The sequence below is a fragment of the Equus przewalskii genome, chromosome 3 (assembly GCF_037783145.1).
Source record: "Equus przewalskii isolate Varuska chromosome 3, EquPr2, whole genome shotgun sequence".
In the NCBI taxonomy this organism is placed as follows: Eukaryota; Metazoa; Chordata; class Mammalia; order Perissodactyla; family Equidae; genus Equus; species Equus przewalskii.
The window spans coordinates 98,616,513-98,642,468 of NC_091833.1; the positions used below are offsets into that span (position 1 = coordinate 98,616,513).

Sequence of the window (25,956 nt, forward strand, 5' to 3'; positions counted from 1 at the left end):
TAAGCACTGTGAAGAGAAACAAACAGATCAAGGGCACATAGAGTGATGGGAGTAGAAATACAATTTCGAGTAAGGTGTTTAAAGACGGTAACCTGCAGGAAGTGAGGGCAACGTTGATCTTGGGGACATCCGAGGAAGGGTATTCCTAACACAGGGAATCGCCAATGCAAAGGCCCTGAGGTGAGAGCACATTTGGGGAAATCAAGGAAAGACAAGGAAGCCAGAGTGTCTGGAATACAGTAGACCCAGGAAAGGGTGGAAGATGAGGACCGAGAGGTGGCAAGGCAGGTGAGGGGCATGAGGAGGACTTTGAATTTTACTCTGAGCAAGGTGGGAAGTCAATGGAGGGCTTTAAGCAGCAGAGGGACATATTTTCAAAGAATTGCTCTGGCTGCTGTGGAGAACAGACTCTAAGAGGGCGAGGGAGGAAGCTGGAGGAGCAGTTAGAAAGCAACTGGAATAACCCACGTAACAGCGGATGGTGGCCTGGCTCATAATGGTAGTGGTGGAGGTGATGAGAAGTGGTCAGAGTTGGAATATATTCTGAAGGAGTCATTGACTAGCTTTGATGGTGGACTGGATGTGGGATGTGAAAGCAAGAAACGAACTAAGATTGCCTTGGAGGTTTTTCCCTAAGCAATTGGAAGAAGGGCGGCACCATTTACTGACGGGGAAGACTGGCTGGGTAATGGGGAGGGACATCTAACTGCTTACGGGACATTTTAACTTTAAGTCTAACAGATATCTCAAAATTAACATTCCTAAAGCTAACTTTTGGTTTCCTCCCCCACTCCAACTTGTTCCTGCTTCCACTCTGTCTTCCCTATTTTGGTAAATGGCACCTCCAGTCTTCCAGCTGCATTCCGAGGTAGGGAGAGGTCACTCCTGAATCAGACCAACAGAGACGGCAGGCAAGCTGTGGTATGGACTTCCTCAGCTCATGTGTCAGCTGCACCAGGGTCCCTGCCATGCTCACGCCTTCCCTCAACCTGTCTCCTCCACTCCTGTCTCCAACAGGGTTGGCTCTTCTTTAAGGAGGGGCTCTCTCTGGAGACTTTAAGTGGAGCCCTCCTGGCATATGGGAATCCCAGAGCTACAGCCTGCTTCCCGATGGGCTTTCGCGGACAGGAAACATCTTGGACTCATCTCTCAATGCCCCAAGGTTCCCACCACCTCCCCTGCCTGTTGAACAGTGTGCCCAGGGGTTACCTCAAGGTGGCTGAAAGAGATCCCAAGACAGACAGCTGGGACAGTGTAAGTTTCTCAGCCAGCTTCATATGACTGTCATTTGTGCACAGCACCCCGACTGCAATAAATGGCAAAGTAGTCATTAACAACACATTTTTATAGTGACCATTACATACTCAGTACCTTCAGGACACAACCATTCTCACTCATATATGCCCCTGGATGCTGCTGAGGACTTTTGATGGTCAGATTCCATCTTCTCTGGGCTCTAGATGAGTGAGATTTTCACTATGAGCCCTTTAATAGGTAAGCATGCATCTGTATATATTTACTTATTTTTGCCTGTCTCCCTCCACTAGAGAGCGCCATGAAAGCAGGACTTTATTACTCTATCTGCAGTTCCTGGCTGTGGTACAGCTAAATTAATTCAGCAAAGTTATTAATACTGAGTAAACGGCAGAGGCCAGGAATCTTACCAAATACTAACAGAAGTCCCTCCAAAGGAAAGATGTGAGGTGCGGGGAAGGGTTCCCCCATCAGACATGGTTGGAGAATCTACTAATCTGACGCTGGAACCTGTTACATCTATACGAAAGCATGTTAACAGTCCCTACTGCTCCTATGGTTCTGTCACACGGGATGATCCATCCTTGACTACGCATATCCAGGGTCTCCAAGCTCCTTGCCTTCTGTCAGTCCATCCACTCCTCTTCAAACACCAGCCCTTCTACCTGTTGGTATCCTGTACCACCTCAATCTGAGACACTGTTCCAATGCTGTCTCTATGCTTCCCCAGATGTTGGTACTGCCTTCAATCCCTCATCTCCTCTAACACAGGTCCAGTGGACCTTATGTGAATCATAGCTTTGCCTCTTAAAGCTGTGGAGCCCTAGAAAGAACACTTGCCATTCTTTTTCTTATCATTAAAATTAAGATAACAACAGGGAGACTTACCTATTAGGACAGCAATTGCAAGTAACAGGAACCTACTCAAGCATCGAAGGGAAATAATGGGGTACTTCTCGGAACCCAAGGGCAGGAATATAGTTGAGTCTCAGAAAGGGGTTGGAGTTGGGAGTGCTCCCACTTTTCTTTGGATGTCTGCTTCATTCTTCTCCCTGCAAACCAGTTCTCTGCTTCTCAGATTCCCATGTCAAAACAAGGCCCATGTGCTCTCCCATTTGCTTCCTGCCCAATCACCTGCAGAACATGACAGGAAGGCTTTCCAGTGGTCCTGAGTCTGTCGGCTACTGTGGAGGTGAGAAAAGTAGGGTCAGAGTTCCCGAGAGCTCATCCTGTGAAAGGGGCATTTCTAGAAAAGCCTAGAAGGGTAGAGGAGATCGGAGGGGTTCTGACGTGGCTCACGATCTGAGCATTCTTTTCAAAACTGCCTATAGGAATTTGAAGAACAAGAAATATTTCATGTAAAGCCCTTAGCACATAGAATATACTTAATATGTTTTATTATAGAATTTGTTTGTAGCCCTCTAGAGCAGCTGCCTGGCATCTATTCCCCCATCCTAGCAACCTCAATTTCCTTTTTGAGTAATTCTCTCTGCCCCTATTGGTTGTAAATCCAGGCCCCTCATCACAGAAACCAAAGAGCCCCTAGAGGTTCCTTTTAACTGACCCTTCCTTTAGATGCACAGTGACCGGCAAGTGACCTAGGCTCACACAGCCAGTTGCTCTCATCTGCAAAAGTGAATCTGGAGCAGGTGACTTAGGGATAAAAGAAAAGAAGGAATGTATTAAAGCAGTGGCTCCTTGAGCAGACCACTCTTACAAATAGAGCTTCCTCAACCTCCAGGAGCTGTCTTTGTTCTGTTTTCACGCATAATTCTGGCTTCCCTTCCATCCTGTGAGTTTCCGCTATTCTTACAAAATGCCCTCTCCCTAACTAGTCTTGGTTTCTGACTTAAAAGCTATTGTAACTCCAATAATGGCTACCATATTGGAAGGTGTACATTTTTAAATCTTTGAAGTATTAAATGCAAAATAGCCATATCACTATCTTCTTGAATGAACAAGCAAAGACAATGCCTGAGGAGTAAGCTTGCATTGATCCCGGAAGACTAAGGCCAAATGGACTCTTGAACCTGACAAAGGACAAAGCAGATATCTGGCTTTGAGGCTAAAAAGAGCCAGGACCACACCTAAGGGTTTTTCATTTGTGCTCCGTCCTAGGAACTGTGTGTCATTTTCCCCCACTTACAAATAAGGCAAATGAGTAGTGGAGAGCTACACAATCAGCCACCAGATGATCAATCAATGGCAGAATGGCATCTACGATTTGAGCACCAATCATTCAGATCATTATACTGTTGAGGGCTGGTCTTCCTAAAGCCAACACATGAGGCCCAGAAATTCAACTGAAGTTAGAATTGGCTATTAGAGCTATTAAAATATGAAGATCCATTATCTTCACCTGGAAGATGAAAAATGTTTTGAAGTGTCTGTGCTGCTTCTCTCTAGAGTTGTGTAATTTAGCACATATTTATGTGTAAGGCTTGGCCAGTGGAACTAAGAAATTAGCCAAGAGGTCAGGGCACTAAAATAATAATAAAAGCCAAACAACAGGCAACTGAAGAGCACTTTCAAGTTAATAAAGCATTTTCAATCCATAATCACATTTGGTTTTTTCAGCTTCTCTAGAGCTCAGTTTTTCTCAACTGTGAAATGTGAGGATTCAAACAGAGTGGCTGTTCCTTATAATGGTTCCTTAAGACAAAACTTGTCTCAGAGCCACTGCCTAACTCGACTCCCTTGCTCTTTTAATAACTGTGACTTAAGTCTAGTGTGGCATTTAGGAGGGTGACCCTGGGCCACCTGGGTCCACATCTGAATCTCAGCTCTGCTAAATTTAACATATGACTTTGGGCAAGTCCTGAGCCTGTCTCTTCATCTCTAAAACAGTCGTATTAGCTCATAGGGTCGTGATGAGGATTAAATAATGGCCACAAAACAATTTACAAGTGGCCAAAATGACTCCTCCTTCAATCTTGCCTCTCCCCTTGTCCCTGAGCCCAAGGCCATTCATCATTTTAGCTAACAATTGAGAAACCCCAACCAAGACTTAAAATGCAGGAAACTCAAATACCATGATATAGATGGACATTCAAAATATCATTTAAACATAACCTAGAAAGCTTCTTGGAAGAGCCCTGCTATGGACCGAATTGTGTTCCCCACCAAAATTCATGCTGAAGCCCTAACTCCGAATGAGACATCTGGGCCTTTAGGAGGTAATTAAGGTTAAATGAGGTCATGTATCGGGCCCTAGTCAGGAAGGACTGTGGCCCGAAGAAGAGACAGAGATCTCTCCCTCTCGGTGCCATGTGAACACACAGCAAGAAGGTAGCTGTCTGCAAGCCAGTAAAAGTCCTTGCCAAAACCTGACCATGCTGGTATCGCAGACTTTCAGCCTTCAGAACTGTGAGGAAATCACTTTCTGCTGTTGAAGCCACCCAGTCTATGGTATTTTCTTACAGCAGCCTGAGCAGACTAACACAAGATTCTAGCAGAAATTTTCAGGAAATGGCCACATCCTGATTGAGCTCAGAGCCTGGAACGTTAGTGGCCATTTAAAAATTCCTAGTTGTGTCTTAACTAATTCTAACCTTTGGCACTATCCAGAAATAATAGGGCTAGATATTCATGGTTCTTAGCGAACAGCTGCATATCCCATTGTCCTTCAGCTGAAGTTCTTCCCGAAGATCACACCATCTGCACCTTCGGAATCTAACCAGCTGACAACTCTTAGAGCCAATCTCTAGGATTGAGTCACAATTACTGTCCTCAAAGTCACAATTATATCTTTTCCAAAACTTTTCATTATATCATCTAAATATCTGAATGCCCTATTATGAATGTAGTTGTGACAGTTTAAGGAATAGGAGAAGACCAAACCACTAACTTTGTGTTGTGTGGTGAGGAAGAAGAGAGAGAGCAGCCTTGCAGAGAGAAAAGTCAGTTCTAGGAAAAAGGAACAGCTGTCAAAGACAGCTCAAGAGGCCAGTGTGGGACTCACCGAGTCACATGCTTCACTCCTTTAGACGAAGAAGTTTGGGGCATTTCTGGATTGCCAGTTTGGAATTTAAATAAGTACTAGTGATCCTACTTTGTCCAGCACCAGTAGAAATTATCAACAGGTAAAGGTGCCAGCAATGACTGACCTACATGTTTGACCATACTGAATGAGTAGGGTGGTGGAATATTAAGACGACGAGAAGCAGGGACTACAATCATGCTGGAAAGAACTTGATATACACCTAACTTCACACTTACCTTTTTAAAAAGTTTTCATAGAATACCATGTTTTAAAGTGTCACCTCCCCAAAGCAAAACATTCTGTAAATCCCAACTATTATAAAACAACCTATTGTGTTTAGTATGAATGTTTCTTGGTGTAGTTAAAACCCTGTTCCTTTTCTGTCTTAGGGAATATTTAGCTGCCTAAACCAAGATGAGTCAAGATTTCTACATATGTGTGCATAACACTTTTCACTACATTATCTATTGAACAGCTATGTACCAGGAACACAAATGACCTTATCCTTAACACAAAGAACTGGGTGTCTAATTGTCCAGTCCTACAGGTCCTGACAGAGCCTGTGGCATACAGTTCTCTCGGCCTTAAGCTTTAGGCTCTAACCTGTATGTCAGATGCATCACCTCATTTGTACTTTATATACAACTTAACCTGTCTCCCTCACTGTTCTCTAGCACTAACCTTTTTGACAGTTTCTTTTTATTGTATGTTTCTAGTTTTTTTTTTTTTTTTTAAGGAGAGGACTTCCTTCTGTGATGGTTTGCCACTAGAACTTGATGTAGCTTGCCCTCTGCATCTCTGTAACTGGCAACCATCTAGGGGTTCAATGACAAAAACGGGGAAAATATACTTAACGGATCTTTCATAAGACTGCACAGAAAGTGATCATGCACTATTTATAGCAAGGGGCACAAGCCTATTATTCTCTTCTAAATTCTAAATCAGGTAACCACCATAATTCTCAGCCTTTAAAGGCCTCACAATTCAAATTCCAACTAAATTGTTTGGTTCTTATTTATTTAACAATCATTACTTTTAGAGCAAGATGTCTTTAGCAAAATCCTGATAACCTTAAATTTTTCTCCTTTGGGGGAGATCAGATAAGAAATGAATGTGCTATGATTTGAAAAATGTTACTTCCCCCTTTTACTTTCTATTTCCCTATTAAACAAACTTTTGCTCTCTTTCTGATTAGAAGCCCCCATCAAAAGGCAAAAACCATTACATGTTCTTTCGTACACCAGACCAAATGTCAACCTCACACTGGAAAAAAGAAGCTGTTGCTAAATAATACTCTCCAATTTTGTTGAGATTAGGAGATTAGCTTGAAATGTTCCTAAATTGGGAAATATGCCCCTTGAGTGACAAAGACTATTTCCTCATTTACAAGGGAGAAAAACCCCCCAACTCTTTAAACCACTACACAGTTAAAAACAGTGGAAAGGAAATTAGCATGTCTACCACTCTGATGTGATGCAGGTAACAAGGTAAGATTGTAAATACACGAACTGTAATACGGAATTTCATTTTATCTTTATGAAGTATTCTGAAATCAAAGACGATAACACATGCATCAGGCACAGCCAAGAGAAGACTTTTACAATGGTTTACATTTCCTTTTTATTTATTCCTTGAAACTGCCCATATTGCAAGTTTCTCATGGATGAAATATGGAACTGAGCAGATTCTTTTTTCTACAAAATTATGGTATAAACTTGCTCAATTTTCTATCTTATTGCTAATAAACCTTACAGGCGCACAGTTTGTAAAATAAACCCCTTAAGGACTGAATGCGTACAGCATGCTGCAAGGTACAAGAAATAAGCTAAAAATGAGCATATAAACCTACATCTGGACCAACACAGTACTGAATGCTGGCAAACATTTATCACGACACAGGGCAAAATTAATGAAAGGAGATACAGTTCAGTCCTGAAAGGGTTAAATAGAAACCCTAATATATTATTGTTTCTAACCATCCATCCCACATTACAGTGCTTGAAAACAAAGTCAAAAGTCTGGCACAGAAAATTACACACATTTGTTCAGTACTCATCAGAAACACAGCTGCTTTTGAAACCAAAAATAAGTAACTTGGTTAATAACTGAATAGCATTTTGTTTCAAAAAGGACCCCTCCATCCCTATGGATTATCTGGTTAAACATGACTAGTTTAGTTCCCAAAAACTGCATTGGAAATTTCCTCTGAGGGCACAGACGGTACCAGTTTCATTTAAAAAACAAACTAACCAGTTATGATTGCAAATAAGTCTGTGGAGTAAGGGTGACAAATATTTCACTAATACATATATGAGGATGCCTTTAGTTGCCACAGTTTAAGAAGTCAGCAGCAGGTTAAATATTATACTAGTGTTTAACTCTAAAATCATTCAGAATAAAACGAGTATTTTGCACTTAAGGCCAATCTACGTGATCAATTCAATGGAACTAATAAAAACTTACTGGATCAGACTCAGCTTCTACGCATATTTTTAGAAACTGCATAGGATCATGAGAGCCTAAGATATACTTCTAAAACAGAATTTAAAAGAAGAAAACACTTGAATGTAGTATACTTTAACTGAAGAGGTTATCATTCTGAGAGGGTCTTTATGAGGGAAAATGACCAGCATCTCTAACAATGCCACCATTGGGGGAGGGGCCGTGTTCTACCATAACCGGAGGACAAGGCTCCTATACATTATACACTGAAAGTGATTCACAAATCCATGAAAACTTTTTTTAAGCAGCTGACAAAAGAACTACTGATAAACAATAAACTACAACAGACAAATCATTTCAGTCTTTAGTTTGTGGTATGTAGAATGGCATAAAATAGTAGGGGAAATGTCTGTGTAAGTACATTCTTGGACTTTTAAAAAACAGGAAAAGGGTTTACAGTCTAACATTTCAATTATCTTATTAAAAGAAATGAAGAGCCAAATAAGATATAGTTAAACAGTAAAAAAGCAAAAGTTCATTTTAATAAAGTCATAAACTTGAAAATTATTTTGAGCTGCAAAGCTGGGTAAGGAATAGTTTGTTCTTTAAAAGCATCTCATCTGTTATCAGTTAATTTAATAGAATTTCGTAACTAAATACCAAACCTGGGAAGCGGAGGAAACTTGTGGCCCATTAAATGTAAAGCAGCACTGAAAACATTTCCACGCTCTGAACAGAAACACCGAGACTCAACGGGAAGAAGAATACCCACTACTCCAAAATAAGCAAGTTTGCAAGAAAAAGCCAGTAAACAGTTAAAACAAAGACAGGTAAGGCCACAATGAATTCTGCCCTTCATCACTGAAACAGATTTAAAGTGTGAGGCAAGATTAGCTCACAGGAGAGAAGCTAGTGACTAGAGCAGATTTGAAGAGAAGGCTATATATAGTATAATGCAGCCTGTGAGTAATTAAAAAGGCTTGCAGTAAGAGAAAACCACAATGACTTTGATTTAACCACTAACATGTTTTACAAATGACTTCCCCCTTGAAAACTGAGGAAAAAGTGATGTAAAGACATTAGGAATTGTATTTACAATGGCATAGTCTGAGCAAAAGAATGAGTGAAGAAGATAGCAAAGCTGGGGAAAAAAAAGCTACTTACAAGGATGTTTAAAAAGTCTACCTATGGAAACTTGTTCAAAATAGCGCTGGACACCACAAAGACAATGTTCTGCATGGAAACACTGCAGGAAGTTAACAGCTTTGCATTCATAAGGTACTTGTGGCTCCTGTTTTATGGGACAGTAAAAGCTTACCACAATCTAGAGGTAGTTTTTACTCTCAGAAGGATGATTGTATCACTAGACGGTGTCCTCTAACACCACACACGTGGTTCCTGTACTAAACGAAGCCCAGCATCGGCTGAATTTCTGAGAAACTGAACAAAGGCATAACCAAAGAGCAGGAATGGAAGCCAGGTACAACTGGTGAGCCCAGCATGCAAGGCCAACTCACAACCCTGACTGTGATCAAATCCTAACTGAATGGAAAAGAGATGTTTTCCGAGTGGGAGACATTTGTGAAGATGCTCAGTACTGGGGAAGAGAAAACAAAAAACGGCAGGGAGAAAAATGGAAAGATGTTACACTTGCAATTTTATAATCTCACAACTATCTGTTTCTCAAGTACTGTCTTCCAGCTATTTCAGTTGGTCATCTAATAAAAGCATCTTGTTTTAAGATTACAATGAAGTTTTGGCCTAGGCTACCAAAAAGAAAAAGTAAATAAAAACATGCTCTTGCTGAGCTTTTCCTCATTATACAATAAGGGCGCCACCTACCAAGTGGTAGCAAACACTTCGCATGATATTTTTTTTGTCATATGCCAACAAGGCAGAAAACACCCTGCTGAATGAAATCACCGGGAACATTCCAAGTTCAAAATAAAATGTTTAACTTACACATAATACAAGTTATGTACAAGATTAGGAGGGGGGAAAACCTGAACAAATCCTAGAACATGTAGACACATTTATGCATGGGAAATGGGGAGAGAACACTTCAAATACCAACATGTCCTGTGCCATGAACTCATTAATGACTAAATGGCGACATTTAATTCCATGTAAATGTTAGAACCTCTTGGATTACCACTATAAATACATATTTTTAAAAAAGGAGAACACAGAAATAACTACCAACAGTGTCTGAGAATAGAGACTAAGTTAACGTACGTTGCATGTATTGCAGGCAAGGCAGAGGCATTTTTTTAAAGCTTTTGCACAGACTTCATATAATCTTAAAAAAAAAATATGCAGGCCTTTACAAGATTTGACTTGCTGAAATCAAAACAATTTCAACTCATGAAAAGTCCTAAGACTTCAGCTTTAAAAAAAAAAATAAAATAGAAAGAACAGTTCCAGCCTTAGACCAAAAGAACCTGGAAGAGTATGGTACTTAAACAAGCATGGTCAGGCTTGGAACCTGAATGTACTTAAGAGCAAAAGCTCACAGGGGGCGGGGAAGAGAACAACCTATTTGGTAACAAAGGTGTACTATATACTGTGATATAAAAAAGGTATGGTGAAAATGTACCTTTACTAAAGCTTATACAAGTTCCTTGGTCCATAAAAACTATGTTAGATTTGTGTCTTCTAGTTTGATTAACTTTTATTCCAGCCACATCTCTATTTCTTGCCCATTTAAACAAAACCAAACAAATACCAACCGAACAAAAATAACAGCTGAAAAAAATCAATTTCCAATAGTTTGTACATTTTGATGGTGTTTGTTTTACTGTGGCTTCTGCACTTCAAATCAGCACTTGCAGGTATGGGGTTTTTGAACAGTATCACCTGGTATGAAAAGTTTTCCCAAGAAACCACAAGATTGTTCATTTTTTTCTCTTTTTCTTTCTGCCAACATGTTGCCACACTCCAGTCAGTTTAAGTCCTAGCAAAAAGACGGTAGTTAGGACACCACTGTTGCTGTAGACGATGTGACACTGGTTGAATTTGTGCTGACATTTGTGTAACTTCCCTCGCTGTTTGTGTTTGATTCATTAGGGGGCACTTGGCTTGAGTTGGCTCGAAGGATTGCTCCCGCGGCACTGCAATGTGGCCGTGGCCCTGGTTCTGGTGTGTAGGTAAATGTAAGGCTGGTGGAATAAATGATTCCATCATTACGGACCAAAGTTACTGGAACCTGGACTGGCTGCCGGACCCATCTCCAACCTTCTCGGAATGCAGAAATGTCTGGGACAACACAGAGCATACTCTCTCCACATCTGAGGAGGAAATATAAATCACTTAAGAGTAAGGCAAATTTTAGAACTGAAACTTAAAGTTGCTTAATATATTACAATCAATATCAGGAAGGAATCTCATGTACCCACTCCCATCAAAAATTCTGGATGATATAAAAAAGTTTTATCAAGTACCTGTACATAGTTTCAGCTTCTACATCCCCAAACCACACTCGTAAGTTTGGAGTGAAATTCTGTCCTGTGAGTTCAAGCATTGCTACGTCCCCACCGCCATTCAGCTGCAATTCACAGAAAATCAAAATAACATTGAGAAAACTTTTCATTTTTCATTAAAGTATGCTGATTAGTTTCTCATTTGACTGTCACTTGGGGAAAAAATGCTTCTTTTAAATTACATGATTATTAAGACAAAGTGAGCTAAAAATATCTCAAGATAACATACAAGTTGATTTAAATTTAAATTTTCTTGGATAAAATGTTTCTTCTATTTTCATATTATTAATCAAGAAATGATGTATAACAAAATCCCCAAATCATAAGATTTGGAGAAAAATCAACATTATTGTGAAATAAAATTACGCCAAGTCATATCTAAGAGCAGTTACAAAGAGCTGAAAGTCAGCTTATGATTAAGTGGTCTCACCTGAAGACTTTCTACGACAGGCACAGGTGTGACTGGGGCAAGGACAGGGCCCATCCCCTCATAAAATGTATACTCTGCCTTATCCGTACTAATGATTGTCCAGGAAGCTCCATCATTTATCATCTCTTTATTTGGTTCTTTTGGGCATGGAGTGGCCTTATGAAGAAAGAATGTTTAGAAATTGAGTTTTATATACAATACAGTATAAGACAATTTTAACAAGGTAAACTCATAGTTGCCAGCCCTGGTGGTCTGGTTAGTGTTTAGATTTGGCACTCTCACTGCTGTGACCTAGTGCTCATTTCCTGATCGGGGAACCACACCACCCATCTGTCAGTCGTCATACTGTGGCAGCTGCATGTTGCTGTGATGCTGAAAGCTGTGTCACCAGTATTTCAAATACCAGCAGGGTCACCCATGGTGGACAGGTTTCAGTGGAGCTTCCAGACTAAGACAGACTGGGAAGAAGGACATGGCCACCCACTTCTGAAAAAAGTAGCCATGGAAACGCTATGAATAGCACTGGAGCATTGTCTGATACAGTGCCCGAAGGTTAGAGGATGGCACAAAAAGCCTGGGCAGGGTTCCGCTCTGCTGTCCACAGGGGCACTAGGAGTTGTAACCAATTCCACGACACTAACAAAACACTCATAGACTCGAGTTGTCATGGAGAGAATTTAGTAAAAATTTATAAACTTCCCAAGCATGGTGCTTTGCCAATACCTAAGTAAACATAAACATAATATTAATGTGGAAATCTCACATACAGCAATTTTCATTATAATAAGAAATATTTCAGTGACATATTAAATAACTAGTAATACTTTCAGAATAACCATTTAAGAGTACAGCAGTACCTAAATAATTTCTTTAATAAAAGATCACCATCTGTGCTGTAAATAGCCGTTTAAAACTCTTTCGGGATCCCCAAGAAAGAGCGAGAATGGAAGCCCTCATGCTGAAAGAACAGCTAGAAACTCCTGTACTTCCAGTAAGAGGGAACCAAGACGTGAACTGGCAACCCCCTCTCTCTACCTTAAACACCTGGCCCAGTCCAGCAGTGCTGATCTGTGTGTGAGCATGGCTCTGGAACAGGTCTCCAGCTGTTTACAAATGAGTTTCACATGCAAGTGTAACTATCCTATTAAACCATTTGCCCATGTCATAAATATCCTCACTGAAAGCCTTCTGAGTAAATGTAGTCAACAATTGGCTTTTGAAACGTGTCACCATTACTATCTTGGAAGACCCCAATAAATGTGATGAGAATTATGAACCCTCCCCCAAAATACTGTGCATCTATACACAACGTCTGCACACAATTTCAGGGGATTCACCCAATGCCCAAAGTCTCCTTTTGGATAGTCTAAGGGGTTTTTTATTCCCTACAACTAAATGTTAACTGTTTCTCTGAAAATATTTTCATAGTTTTGAGTTCTTCCCTGACGTGGCATGACCAGCATGTCTGAGGACCAGGTAGGTTAAGGGCCCTTGGACTTGAGATAAAGACCTGAACACAGCTTCATGAACACAGCTTGGTTACAATTAACATTAAATGAGTTTCATGTTTCTGTACGCTGCTCACCCAAAAGTTCGCACATTTTAGATTTTACCAGTAATTTAAAAACATACCTGAAATTGGATTATTCTTTCTTGAGAAAGGCACAAGTACATTCTTTCTGTATCCTTAAGGTAAAATGCACACTTATGGAGCTGTGACACAGGATCATCTGCATCCAGTAATGCAGTCTGCTTATCAACTTTCCTAATTATCTATAGTTCAATAATTAAAAAAAGAAAAGGTCATCACATACGGAGAGTTGTTCTTTGTACTGTCATGAGTACACAGAAAGATTTGTTATATAATAATATATCACAGTTATGTGTCATATACCTACATATACAAAAACATTTATAAACAAGCCTAGGTATAAAAAAATACTTTTAGATTGCAAGCATGTTAGAATACAGAAACTGTTACCGTCTTCCATGAATATCTAAAACAACAGGGCAGGCAGGCACTAGTTTTCTAGATGACTGCTTTTCAAACTTTAACGTGCATACAAGCTATCTGGGGCTCTTGTTCAAATACATCTGTTCTGATCCTACAGATCTCGTGTTGGGGCTGATATTCTGCATTTCTAACAAATTTCCAGCTGAGGGTAATTCTGCTGGTCTAGGGACCAACTTTTGAGTAGCAAGTTCACATGACCATTCCAACAATATACAACAACAAATATTCCAACATCAAAGGAAAAACTATCTCTAAAGGCTACTGTGGGTGTATTAGTCAGTGCAGTCCATTATCATACCGATATTTTCTAAAAATCTAAAATAGGTATCATTTTACAGATTATGAAATGGGCTCAGAGAAGTCAGGTAACTTCCTCAACATCACCTGATTAGTAGCTGAAGGACCAGGATATAATTCCAGGGCTGCCTGCCTGCCCAGCCTGAACTCTCCAATACACTCTACAATTTGATAATCCAAATATTCCACAAAACACATACAGATATCTGAAAGATAATCCTATCAAACCTTAGATGTTACTTGTCACATAGAAGGTAATCACTAAGTGTTTCATGGTTATGAAGATCACCCCCAAGAGCATACTAACATGTTACAATTATTTCTGATCTAAAATCAAGAGTAAAGCAAACCGTTCCTTGACTACATGTCCTTGTCCCTCCCTCTCATCACCCCGTTTCTCTGCTCCCCTTCATAGCACACTTCTCTTCCTCACCATCTAATCTCCTGAAATCACTCCAGCCTTTTGTCTCAGTCTCCATTACAATTGCTCTTGTCAAGGTCACCAAGGACTGCCAGACAGACGAATCCCACAGGCGCTTCTCTGTCCTCATGTTATTAACTTTCTCAGAAGCATCTGACACATTCTCCTTTTGGGGATACCCCTGCTCTAACTGGCCTTCAGAGTGCCTCAGAGCCAAGTCCTGAGATCTCTTCTCCTCTCTCCACACTCAATACTTTCTACACTATTGAGAGGTTGCTAACTCCTAAATTTATTATTGCCAGGACTATCCTCTCTCAGGCACTCAACTTGCATATTTAACTATCTATTCAACAGTTCTATGTCAGATATCTAATAGGCATCTCTATCTTAATCAAAAACAGAATTTCTGATTTGCTTCTATATGTGATCCTCCCCAACTCACAGCTCAATAAATGGCACCCCTGTTCACTCAATCCAAAAACCTATCTTTGACTCTTTGTGTTCTCTTACACCCAATCATCCAATCTGTCAACAAACTCTGCTAGCTAGGTCTACTTTCAAACAAGTCAGTCAGCTTTCATCATCTCACTATGACAATCCTAATCTAAGGTATCATCATCAACTCTTGCCTCAATTATGACAAAAGCCCAACCATCTGTCTCTCTGCTTCCTCTGCTACATCTCTATGCCTTCTTCTCTACAGAGCAGACAGAATTATCCTTCTAAACATAAATCAGCCATCATTCCCTTTTTAAAACCCTCCAATAGCCTCCTATCACACACAGATAATATGAAGTCCTTACCCTACATACAGAGAGGAACCCTACAAGATGTTGCCCATGCAAGGGAAACAATAGAAAAAATAAACAAATGGGACTACATCAAACTAAAAAGCTTCTGCACAGCAAAGGAAATCATCAACAAAACGAAAACACAAGGTAGCAACTGGGAGAAGATGTTTGCAAACTGTGCATCTGATAAGGGGTTAATATCCAAAATACACAAAGAAGTCACACATCTCAATAACAAAAAAAACTAACTAAAAAATGGGCAAAAGATCTGAACAGACATTTCTCCAAAGAATACATATAGATGGCCAACAGGCACATGAAAAGATATTCAATATCATTAACTATCAGGGAAATGCAAATCAAAACTACGAGATATTACCTCACACCCGTCAGAATGGCTATAATTAACAAGACAGGAAACAACAAGTGTTGGAGAGGATACGGAGAGAAAGGAACTCTCATACACTGCTGGTGGGAGTGCAAACTGGTGCAGCCACTATGGAAAGCAGTATGGAGATTCCTCAAAAAATTAAGAATAGAACTACCATATGATCTAGCTATCCCACAGCTGGGTATTTATCCAAAGAACATGAAAATACAAACGCATAAAGATACATGCACTCCTATGTTCATTGCAGCATTATTCACAATAGCCAAGACTTGGAAGCAACCTAGGTGCCCAGCAAGGGATGTATGAATAAAGATGTGGTATATATACACAATGGAATACTAGTCAGCCAAACAATGAAACCTGGCCATTTGTGACAACATGGATGGACCTTGAGGGTATTATGCTAAGTGAAATAAGTCACAGGGAGAAAGTCAAGTATCATATGATCTCACTCTTAAGTAGAAGATAAAAACAAAGACATAGCAACAGAGACTGGATTGGTGGTTACCAGAGGGGAAAGGGGGAGGAAAGAGAGCAAAAGGGGTGATTAGGCACATGTGTATGGTGATGGATTATAATTACTTTGGCTGGTGGGCATGATGTAATCTACACAGAAATCAAAATGCAATGATGTACACCTGAAATTTACATAATGTTATAAATCAATGTTACCGCAATAAAAAAAAACGATGTTGCCCATGGCTAACCTTGCAGCCTCCTTTCCTGCCACCTGCCCCCTCCATCCCTCCCTCAGCTCTAGCTGTAATGGTTTCCTTACTAGTCCTCACACACATTCGAGTCTTAAGTTCTTTTTGTACTCATTCTGTCTGCCTGAAATGCTCCTCACCCAGTCTGTGGTTCCCTAACTTCATTCTGGCCTCTGTTCAAATATCCCTACCTCAAGACTTCTCTGACCGCTCTAGGGCACTCTCTCAATTCTCTATCCCTTTATCCTGTTTTAATTTGTTTTCTTGTCACTTTCATCAACCTTTTAATACATTATATGAGTATTTCTTTAGCTGATTTTCGTCTATCCCCCTACCAAAATGTAAGCCCCATGAGGATGAGTCTGTCTTGCTCACAAATGTATCTCCAGCATCTAGACAATGCCTGGGACATAGAGGGTACAGGAATATTTATAGAATGCATGTATGACTGTAATTTGCTCCACAATGAACATCCTTAAGAGTAACTACTCACAGAGTTTTATGAGGACTAAATGAATCAATATATGTAAAAGTGCTTAGAACAGTGCTATTAATATTATGCAACATTACTGGCTTTTATTACTTAACTCATAACTCATATTCAAAGATCATTTTTCTTCAGCTAAGCCACAACTGTGTGAAAGTCCCAATCCTCAAAGTTAACATTCTTCATATTTACACATTTTTAGTTCTGCAGTTTATTAGTCAGAATATTTGTCATTTACTTAGACCACCACTAATTTTTGAGTTTAAAGGGAGACAGTACACTTTTAGCAATTATAGCTTCTAAGATAGTCTGTGAGCCTAATTAAACTCAAGCAAAATGTTTCGACTCAATGCTAAAGTCTTGAAGCTGTATTTAAATTGCATGAGGTTTAGATTTCCAGAAGTAACTGATTTTTGAATGACGCAGGTCTCCAGCTTCCTGCGAGTCTACAGCACTCCTCTATGCTTCTCTCCCACGGCAGCGTCGACATCTGCCTCCAGTACTGTTCTGTGTGCTCCACTGTCTCTCCACTAGCTAGGAATTCTAAGCACACTGAGAACAGAATGCAGGCCATATTTGGGTCCATTTTATCCCCTACAATAGTTCTCTGGACATAGATACTACTGAATCGCCTGGCTCTTAGCAATAAAGAAATCAAAGATCTCCACTACTATTTGTCATCAAAAACTTGCTTTGATCACTTCTAATTATTAAGAAGAGGAAAGAATCTAAGAAACCAGGTAGAAGGAACATTATAACTTACGCTGTGGTTTCGTTTTTTGTCTGCATTTTTCCTTCCATTTTTACATCCGTCTTTCCCTACCTTTACCCTTTTTATTATAATTTGTCTCAATTTTAAGATTTTATAAACTAATATTACCACATTTCATATATTTTAGTTTATTAAGTTGAGATGGGAAATAAAATCATCTTGTACAATCATGACATAGAAAAATAAAAAAAAACGAAAAGAAATGATGCATTTACTTAGACAATTATAGATCAACCCAGCCCCTGCTGAAACAGTCCCAGAAAAGATAAGCCAGTGAAATATTCCACCAAAGATACAAATACACAGCACATTCAGGAATAGTACTACTAAATATTCTCCCACTCATGCAACCCCCTAATCTGAATCAACTGTGAATCAAACTTACTCATTAATCCCCTCCCATCTTTAATATAACTAAATTGTATTGTTTCAGAAAGGAGGAGGAATATGGGGGAGGAAGTATAAGGGGCTTTTGCTTTCACGTTGCGAAGAAAAGCAATGTTTATAGTTTTAAGAAGCTCCTAGTAAATAAAAGCCCTAAACACTATGTCTCCTTCCCAGAATAAGAAATATCAATTTTACTTAATTTTTAATAAATCTATCTTCTTGTGGGAGAGTAAAATTAATAAAAATTATGCTTACATTTTTAAAGAAATAAGAATTTCTACACTTTTGAAAACTTGGTCCTATGTTGGGATGCAGCAAGTATCACAAAAAATGAATACAGACTATCTGTGTTAGCCAAGAAAAGAAATCATGACGTAACTATACAGTGCCCTCTATCAAACATGTATTATACAACCAAAAAGGAAAAATGCCACCAAAATTTATTAGAAATAGTATAACAGGAAGTTCTTAAGAATGCATTCTTCAAATAAGGTGGGAATATAATTGCCGATTATAAATAGCAGTGATTATTGAGCTATCTTTTTACATTAAAAAGCATGAAATTGAGGTGTAGTTTTACATTCGAATGTGGTGGCTTTTCTGTTTTAACATTTACTACACTATCGTTAAAGCAAAAGGGGAGCCATACCAATCTCGGGAGCGCCATGCCAGTAACCGAACACACAAGTTTGACTGTCTGTCCATAATGGATGTAGCCATCTCGAACTGTGAATTCTTCTCCTTCTGATTCATCATCATCCACTGTATAGGAGTGGAAAAAGAGATCAAATTATTGTCTTCTAGAATTCATTAATCTGCTTAGGAAAATGACAAAACAATATATCTGTATGTCTTATTATCAAAAAAGAGTTTAACAATTTCACACCAAAAACATCAAGTGCACACTTTCATACTCACGGAGATGAATGTAAAATGCTCCCCACTGCTGAGAACTGGCATGGAAATTACCTCCTTCTACATGCAAGTATCTGGTACTAACTGTCTGGGATCGAAGTCGATTAAACAGAGCCACCTTTGTTCCTGAGGCAATGCACACTGCAAAGAAAAACAGCTCCTATTTATGTGATTTGGGGAGGAAGGAGAGTCAGAAGGAACCTGTACCTGGTAAGCTATGATTATTCTTTATTATAATTTAATAATTAAGAGATTCTGCTAACATTTTTTTAACCCTCCCAGGAAATACAGATTATACCCTCCAAAAAGGTAACTCCCATTAATAATGTCAAGCTAAAGGTATAAAATATGTCCATAAAAGTCATTTTTAAGTAAGAGCTAAACAGTACGTTTAATGCAGTGCTGTTTATTAAAGGGAAATTACCTTTTAAATAATAAATGTCCAATAGTAGGAAATTTATTAAATATCATATCATTCACCTATTTAAAAAATGTGTATCTAAATGCATTGGTAAGAAAATATCTCCCCGGATTATCATTGAACTGAAAAGCAGACTATAAAACACTCTGTATACTGTGGATCCGTTAGGTAAACATGTATTCTTTTATACGATTGCACGTGTGTTTCCATGTGCTCACATCCCATCCTATGGAATATATTCATAGAGAGGGGTCCAGAAGGATGTTTATCAAAGTTGATGGCAAGTGCCTCTGGATATTGTGATTTTAGAGATTCTGATTTCTTCTAAAATAACTTAAAATACAGCATTGTGTGAAATTTCTTGAAAAAACAACAGGAAACTATTCTGATAATGAAATATGTTCCCTGACATCAAGAAACTTATAGTCAATAGAAATACATAGTTAAATAAAATCCTGTAATCGGAATTGGAAACAGCCTGAATACATGACATTATACACCTCCTGATAAAGAACACTCTACTACTCTGAAGTAGGCCTGCCCTCCAGCAACAACAAAAAATCCCCAACAACAACAAACTTAAATCTGATCAAGCTTCTAAAACTACCACTGACAAAGACCTTTGACCAAACTTCAAAGAGGCCCCCCTGAGCCCTCTTTTGCACTAGGCCTCCTTCTTGGGCCCTGTCATCAGCCTGCCTAGCCCAGGTACCGCAAGAATCCTGCCAAATCATCCTCGCACCCTTGGTATCTCATGAAGTTTCTCATTCCCCACCCTTTCTATCTGATCACCTAGGCCTGCCTTTGGCAAGAATCCTGGTTAGGCTGGATTGTCAAGAATCCCCCTACCCTCTTAGTAATTTTCCATCCAATGACACCCCTCACTCTGCTCCTTGGCTATAAATCCCCACTTCTCCTTGTTGTATTTGGAATCAAGTTTATTTCCATACTGAAGTCTCTGTTCCCTATTGCAATAGTACTGACTAAAATCTGTCTTTACTACCTTTAACTAGTGTCTGGCTCGGTTTCTGACACTACCAATTTACAAAATACACATTAAACTGCACCAAGCAAATGAAATTAGCAAAATCCAGTACATATAACTCTCTCATGGCCAAATGACTCAGTTCCTTGAATAAAATAAATAAATTACAAGAAGAGAGAAAAGAAAGAGAGAGATGGAGAAGGAATTCACAGACAAAAAATACTCAAAGACATGTCAACACAATATATATTGTAATATCTGATGGACCTTATTTGAATTTTGATTCAAAAAAAGGGCATTTTAGACTATGTATTTGATGATACGAAAAAATTATTTCGTTTTATGTTTGTTTTTATGTAATGATGGTATTGTGATATTAGAAAATGAGATCTTTCAGAAATATACAGAAATATTCACAGATGATATGGTGTCGGATTTGCAGTGAACTAAAATGAGAGCAGATGAAAGTGGGGACAGGATAGAGGTATAGATGAAGATGGACTAAGACTGGCTTGAAGTTAAGATCACTGCTGAAGTTAGAGGATGCACACAGAGGTTTCACTTCATTATGCAACTGCCTACCTTAGGATGTTTGAAAATTTCCACAATATAAAGTAAATGATGACAATAACAAGGACTGAGTGGACTAAAAACCATCTAACACATAAAATCTCATAAGTTCATAATAAAACTTTACAAACAAAATATACACAAAGCAAACAAAAAAAAATCCTAAAACCTCACTGGTCACTTCAAACAATACCATCATTATTCTGCAAACCAGTTAGTAAGAATTCATCCTGCCTTTTCTCTACAGACTACATTTGAAGCCAGCAGCTAATAAATGCATAAGTTATGAATAATACTAGAAAAATCACCGTTTTGCAGCCCTTAATGAAATACTGTATTTAAGCAGCCATCATCAATGGCTACTAAAACCATCAGGTTAAAGGCTGCTGAGGAACTTTACAATGATGAATGAGGCTAACTTACGATAACCAATCTTAACATGAAAAGAAGTGGGATAACCAGATATTATATGACTTCTGATCTGATGGAAATGAACATATATAGAGCAGCTAATTTTAAAATAGAAGTCCTTAGGTCTAATTACCAGTATATAGAAAATATGAGAGACAGAGAAACATGTAATCATCTAGATCCAGAATATGGAAATTTCACAGAAAAAATTACACGGTTTCTTCAACAAATAAATGACATGAAAGAAAAAATAGGTTAGAGGGAGGGAGAAGAAACTATTACAGATTAAAATATATGGACCTTGTTTGGATCCAGGTTTGAACAAGCCAGTTATTTAAAAGAAAGAAAACAATAAAAACACAACTGTAAGAACATATTTCTTAGACAATGTGATAAATCTGCACATAGATTGGCTATTAGATGGCATTCAAGAACTACTGCCAACTTCGTTAGGTGCAATGATGTTTAAAAAGAAAATCAGAGTCACTATTGCAAAAATGCTTCAAAGAATAAGACACCTGAGACTTACATTAAAAAATTTCAGCAGCTGGAGGAGGAAGGGATGTTGGTGGTGATGGAGATAATGAAACAGAAGTGACAAAACCTTTTGAGGCCCAGTGGATGTTCACCTTATACTACTTTCTCCCTTTTAAGTTTGAAGGTTTTCATAATAAAAAGTTAAAATAAAAAAAAGAAAAACGGGGGTAGAGGTTGAAATGCGTAATTTTAGCATTGTCTTTGGTAGTCTAAAATCTGCTGATGAGACAGCAGTCTCTGCCAGACAACCATGTTAAACGTTTTGTTTGGGCTCTCAGCATGCCCTTCCAAAGCCATTTGATGTAACAACAGTTTTTCTCAAAGGGATGCTTTTGACACTCTCGGTGGATCAATTCTCTGTGGAATGGTAACTATTTTGGGCATTACAGATTTAGCATCACTGGCCCAAGACACCCAATCCTAACATTGCTCCCTCCAGTCGCAGTGACAGCAAAAGGGAAAAACTCCCTTTTTCCAAATGCCTCTGGGAAGCAGTGAGGAAGCAATGCTGGCTAAGAACCACTTTCCTAGACCAGCTATTGTCCACTTACAATTTAAAAAAAAAAAGGAGAAAATAAAGCAGCAATAATAATTGAATTCGTCATTTTCAGATAAAGCGAGGGCCACAAAAATAGTGGTAAAGAATGAATTGGATATTGAAAAGAAATTTTTAAATTAAAAAATAGTTGAATTTGTCTTATTTAATCATGTTGGCAGTTGGGGAGAAAAAAGAAAACTCAAGTATACATACAGTCAGCATTTTTCAATGACTGCTTCTTCTTGGAAGGTTTGGAGATGACTTTTATCCGCTTGCTGAGGAACACACCGATGTCATCACTGTTGCCATAGAACATCTTTACAGACAACATGAAGTGCTTTCTCTTGTCTGAATCAGATATATACAATGTTTTGGCTGTGCAATAGTTCTGTGAAAGAAAAGAAAAGCTTTAATAGCACCAAAACCTTGCTGGTTATGCACCTACAATACAACGGCCATGGGTATAAGGTTTGATCATACTTAAATGCAATAATTTCAATGAATTGCTGATAAAACCAATTGTATAAATTACTGAAATTGATCTCTGAAAACAAAGTACAGTCTCCCTTACCAAGTCTATAAAAGACTAACGTGATCTATTTTACCCTCTCAAAAGACCACCTTAAAAAATACTTTTTTTGATTTATATAGCTCTACATCTATTTCACAGAATTATCAATGTTACAGCACAATTTTTAAAAATAGAACTTTACAGGGCTGGCAAAGTGGTGTACTGGTTAAGTTCACGTACTCTGCTTTGGCAGCCCAGGGTTCGTGGGTTTGTATCCCCGGCACAGACCTATGCACCGCTCATCAAGTCATGCTGTGGCAGAGTCCCACATACAAAGCGGAGGAAGACTGGCACAGATGTTAGCTCAGGGCCAGTCTTCCTCAAAAAAAAAAAAAAAAAAAAAGTAGGCAAAGAAGAGATATAAAGAAGTCTATCAGAATTCAACTGAATTATGTAAAAGATTTTAGCAGTGGTCCTTCTCAAAATAGTGCATACAATGTTTTTCTCTACATAGCTGAACACTAGATTAAACCCCTGTAAGTTCGAGGAAAACAATGTTCAACCAACTGATGACTATAAAATATCTTATGCTAGAAAGGGATTATACAAGTATACTTTATATTTTTAAACTATTTGGTTAACTTTGCCCAATGGGATAATTCATATTGTATCACCAAAAGAACTGAATTTAAAGGTACTAGAGAAAATAAATGCAGCAGGGTTACATCAGTTTACCAGAAAATCAATTCTAATACCTAAAACGACAGCATTAAAGAGTTACAGCCCTTGTGAAACAGCAAAGACACTTGGAAATGCACCAAGTTCAATTAGATACGACAATTCTAAAATCTTTCCTCTTCCCTGATCCCTGTGATCTCCTTTTCTAGATTTGGATAAATGACGCTCAAACACAGCTTAAGTATTTACAATATCTGAATTACATTAAAAAAAAAAATCAATGCTCTACTTTAAAATTAGGCTAAACAAGTTTCTTTGACTACCTCTGCTGTGTGTTCCTTTAAGTAGGGCAAATGCCACGCTTAGGAGATACCTAACATGTTCTAGGTTTTTAATCTTTAAAATTTTACTTACAGGCAATTTTTAGTAGTGGAACAAAAATAATACCATAGTTTACTTCATTTCTCAACAGCAAAGTTCTATAAGAAAATTTAGGTGCCATTTTGAACATTTTACACTTAAGTTTCTATAAATTCAAAAGTGTAGTAAAAGCTTAGAGAGTTTGTTCTGCAGAAGGCAAAACCAAGATATAGCTAATAACAGCAATAGGAAAAATAAAAACAATGGCACTTTGAACTCACACAGCTCCTTTCACCCAAGAATCTCCAAGAGCTCAGGGATGCTGTGGCAGGAGCCCTGGGTCTGCCATGCTTTAAAAAGCACTGAAGATGAAAGAAAGCCTAACTTATGTGATTGTTCTGCAACATAAGACAAAGTCTATCAATCTTTAATATCAATATACTAAAGCAGACAGCTGTAGAAAACAAAAATGAAATCTGTATCTAAATTAAAACAATTACATTCTACTGGGAAAACCTAAAAATGTTAAGATCACTTAATGTGAGTGTTAACACTAAGGGATATGATCTATATGAGAAAAGAGAAAATACTGAAATCTAGCATAAGTGATAAGATAGACTGGCAAACAGGCAAGGAAAAAAGAGCAGAGAAGGTTGGATCATAAGATCTACACACAAAGGGCTTCATTTTGTTTGGAAAAAGCAAACACACATATATCTCCTTAGAAGGAAAAGAAATATATCCCTAATTACAAAAGTGAGTGGTTGGAATCCACAAAAAAATCATATCTGAGATAATTTTATTATAATTTTTTTAAATAATAATTCTGAGGCCACTGACCACAAACTACTCAAATTTCATAAGAAAAAGGGGAAAAGCCACTGACTCAGAAAAAGTAGTATGGCTTTAAGAAAATAAGCAAATAAAAACTAAAGTTACATTTACTTCATCATGCAAAAAGGCTGAATTAGCTAACAAAATTCTAAAACAGAAAATGCCATATAATAAATCTTTCTACAAATAATGAACAGTTTAACTTAAAAACAACTCTTTGAAGACAAGATCTTCAGGCAATAAAAATATCTTCCCTGAAATGAAAAAGAAATATCAAACCTAATGCTGCAAAAAGTTTTGTAGACATATTTGAATTGTAGAATTTGAATTACAGAAATAAAACAATGCTATCAAGAGAGGAGTAGGGGATGCAATTTTTAAAAATAAGAAAAACATAAGTGTGCTATAATTAGGAATATAATTCACATTGCATAGCTTACCTAGCTCCACTATGTAAGATGTAAAATTGAGGAGATGAATATACAGCAAATTAAAAACATCATTAAGTGAAATCTAAGATCCAAAATATTACCAACATTCAGTCAAATGTCATGACCCTAAAAATAAGGGCTACATAAACTAGAACTTTGTTGTAATGAATAATAAGGACAAATACTTTATAATGCAAAATAAATATCCCTTCTTCAATAATGACTAATTGTACCATTCAATGAAAAGACTGTTGAAGGAAAACAGTATTAACCTTAAATGAACGGAGGTTAAGTGAGACAGACAGGAGCAAAGTGCCTCTTTCTGAACGTCAGCATCCCACAGCTCAGGCCATCTTTGCCTAATGGGGCCCAAATACACCTTGTTCTTATCCCTTTATGCTCCAACCACACGATTATGTTGTTCTCTGCCTGGAATGTCTTCTGTTGGCTCTAACCGTCTTACTTTATATAGAGTAAGCATTCCCTAATAGCATTTTTCATTAAAACGAAATATTATCATATAATTTTGGCATGTAGACATTGTACTACTCTATCAGTAGGTGTTTTAACTACTAGTTAATGCTCAAACCCTCAGGTATTCTTTTCCTCTTCTGTAAATTTTTAGGGTTTGGGGAAAGGATATACTGGTAGAAGTTGAGGAAAGACATCTAAGCTGTGATGCTAAGGAAGGCAAGTAGGGATGCTGTTTGTTTGGTATTAGCCCTTAAAATTGCTGGAAGCTGGAACCGGTTAAAGTGATCAAAGAAGTTCAGCTAACACAGTTCTATACACTGGGAGCTAGAATCCCTGGATCTTACTACCTATCTAATCTATTCAATCATTCATAGTTCCAACTGTCTAGATGTACAGCTTGAAGACATACAGCTCTGAGACTTTCAACATAACAGGAA

At 38.2% G+C, this 25,956-nt stretch overlaps 1 protein-coding gene across 9 annotated transcripts in view; it reads right to left on the bottom strand.

Annotated features, from left to right (window-relative positions):
- Positions 1 to 6,828: 6,828 nt before the first annotated feature.
- Positions 6,829 to 25,956, bottom strand: part of RBPJ (recombination signal binding protein for immunoglobulin kappa J region) — a 223,212-nt gene continuing 204,084 nt past the window's right edge. For all 9 annotated transcript variants that reach the window (XM_070613033.1, XM_070613034.1, XM_070613032.1 and 6 more), the window contains 7 exons: positions 22,445 to 22,619; positions 18,773 to 18,910; positions 18,504 to 18,616; positions 13,220 to 13,360; positions 11,588 to 11,743; positions 11,119 to 11,222; positions 6,829 to 10,965 (listed from right to left, as the gene is read on the bottom strand). In XM_070613033.1, the coding sequence (XP_070469134.1) occupies positions 10,650 to 10,965; positions 11,119 to 11,222; positions 11,588 to 11,743; positions 13,220 to 13,360; positions 18,504 to 18,616; positions 18,773 to 18,910; positions 22,445 to 22,619 (1,143 nt within the window). In that variant the 3' untranslated portion in view covers positions 6,829 to 10,649. The remainder of the gene's footprint in view (positions 10,966 to 11,118; positions 11,223 to 11,587; positions 11,744 to 13,219; positions 13,361 to 18,503; positions 18,617 to 18,772; positions 18,911 to 22,444; positions 22,620 to 25,956) is intronic.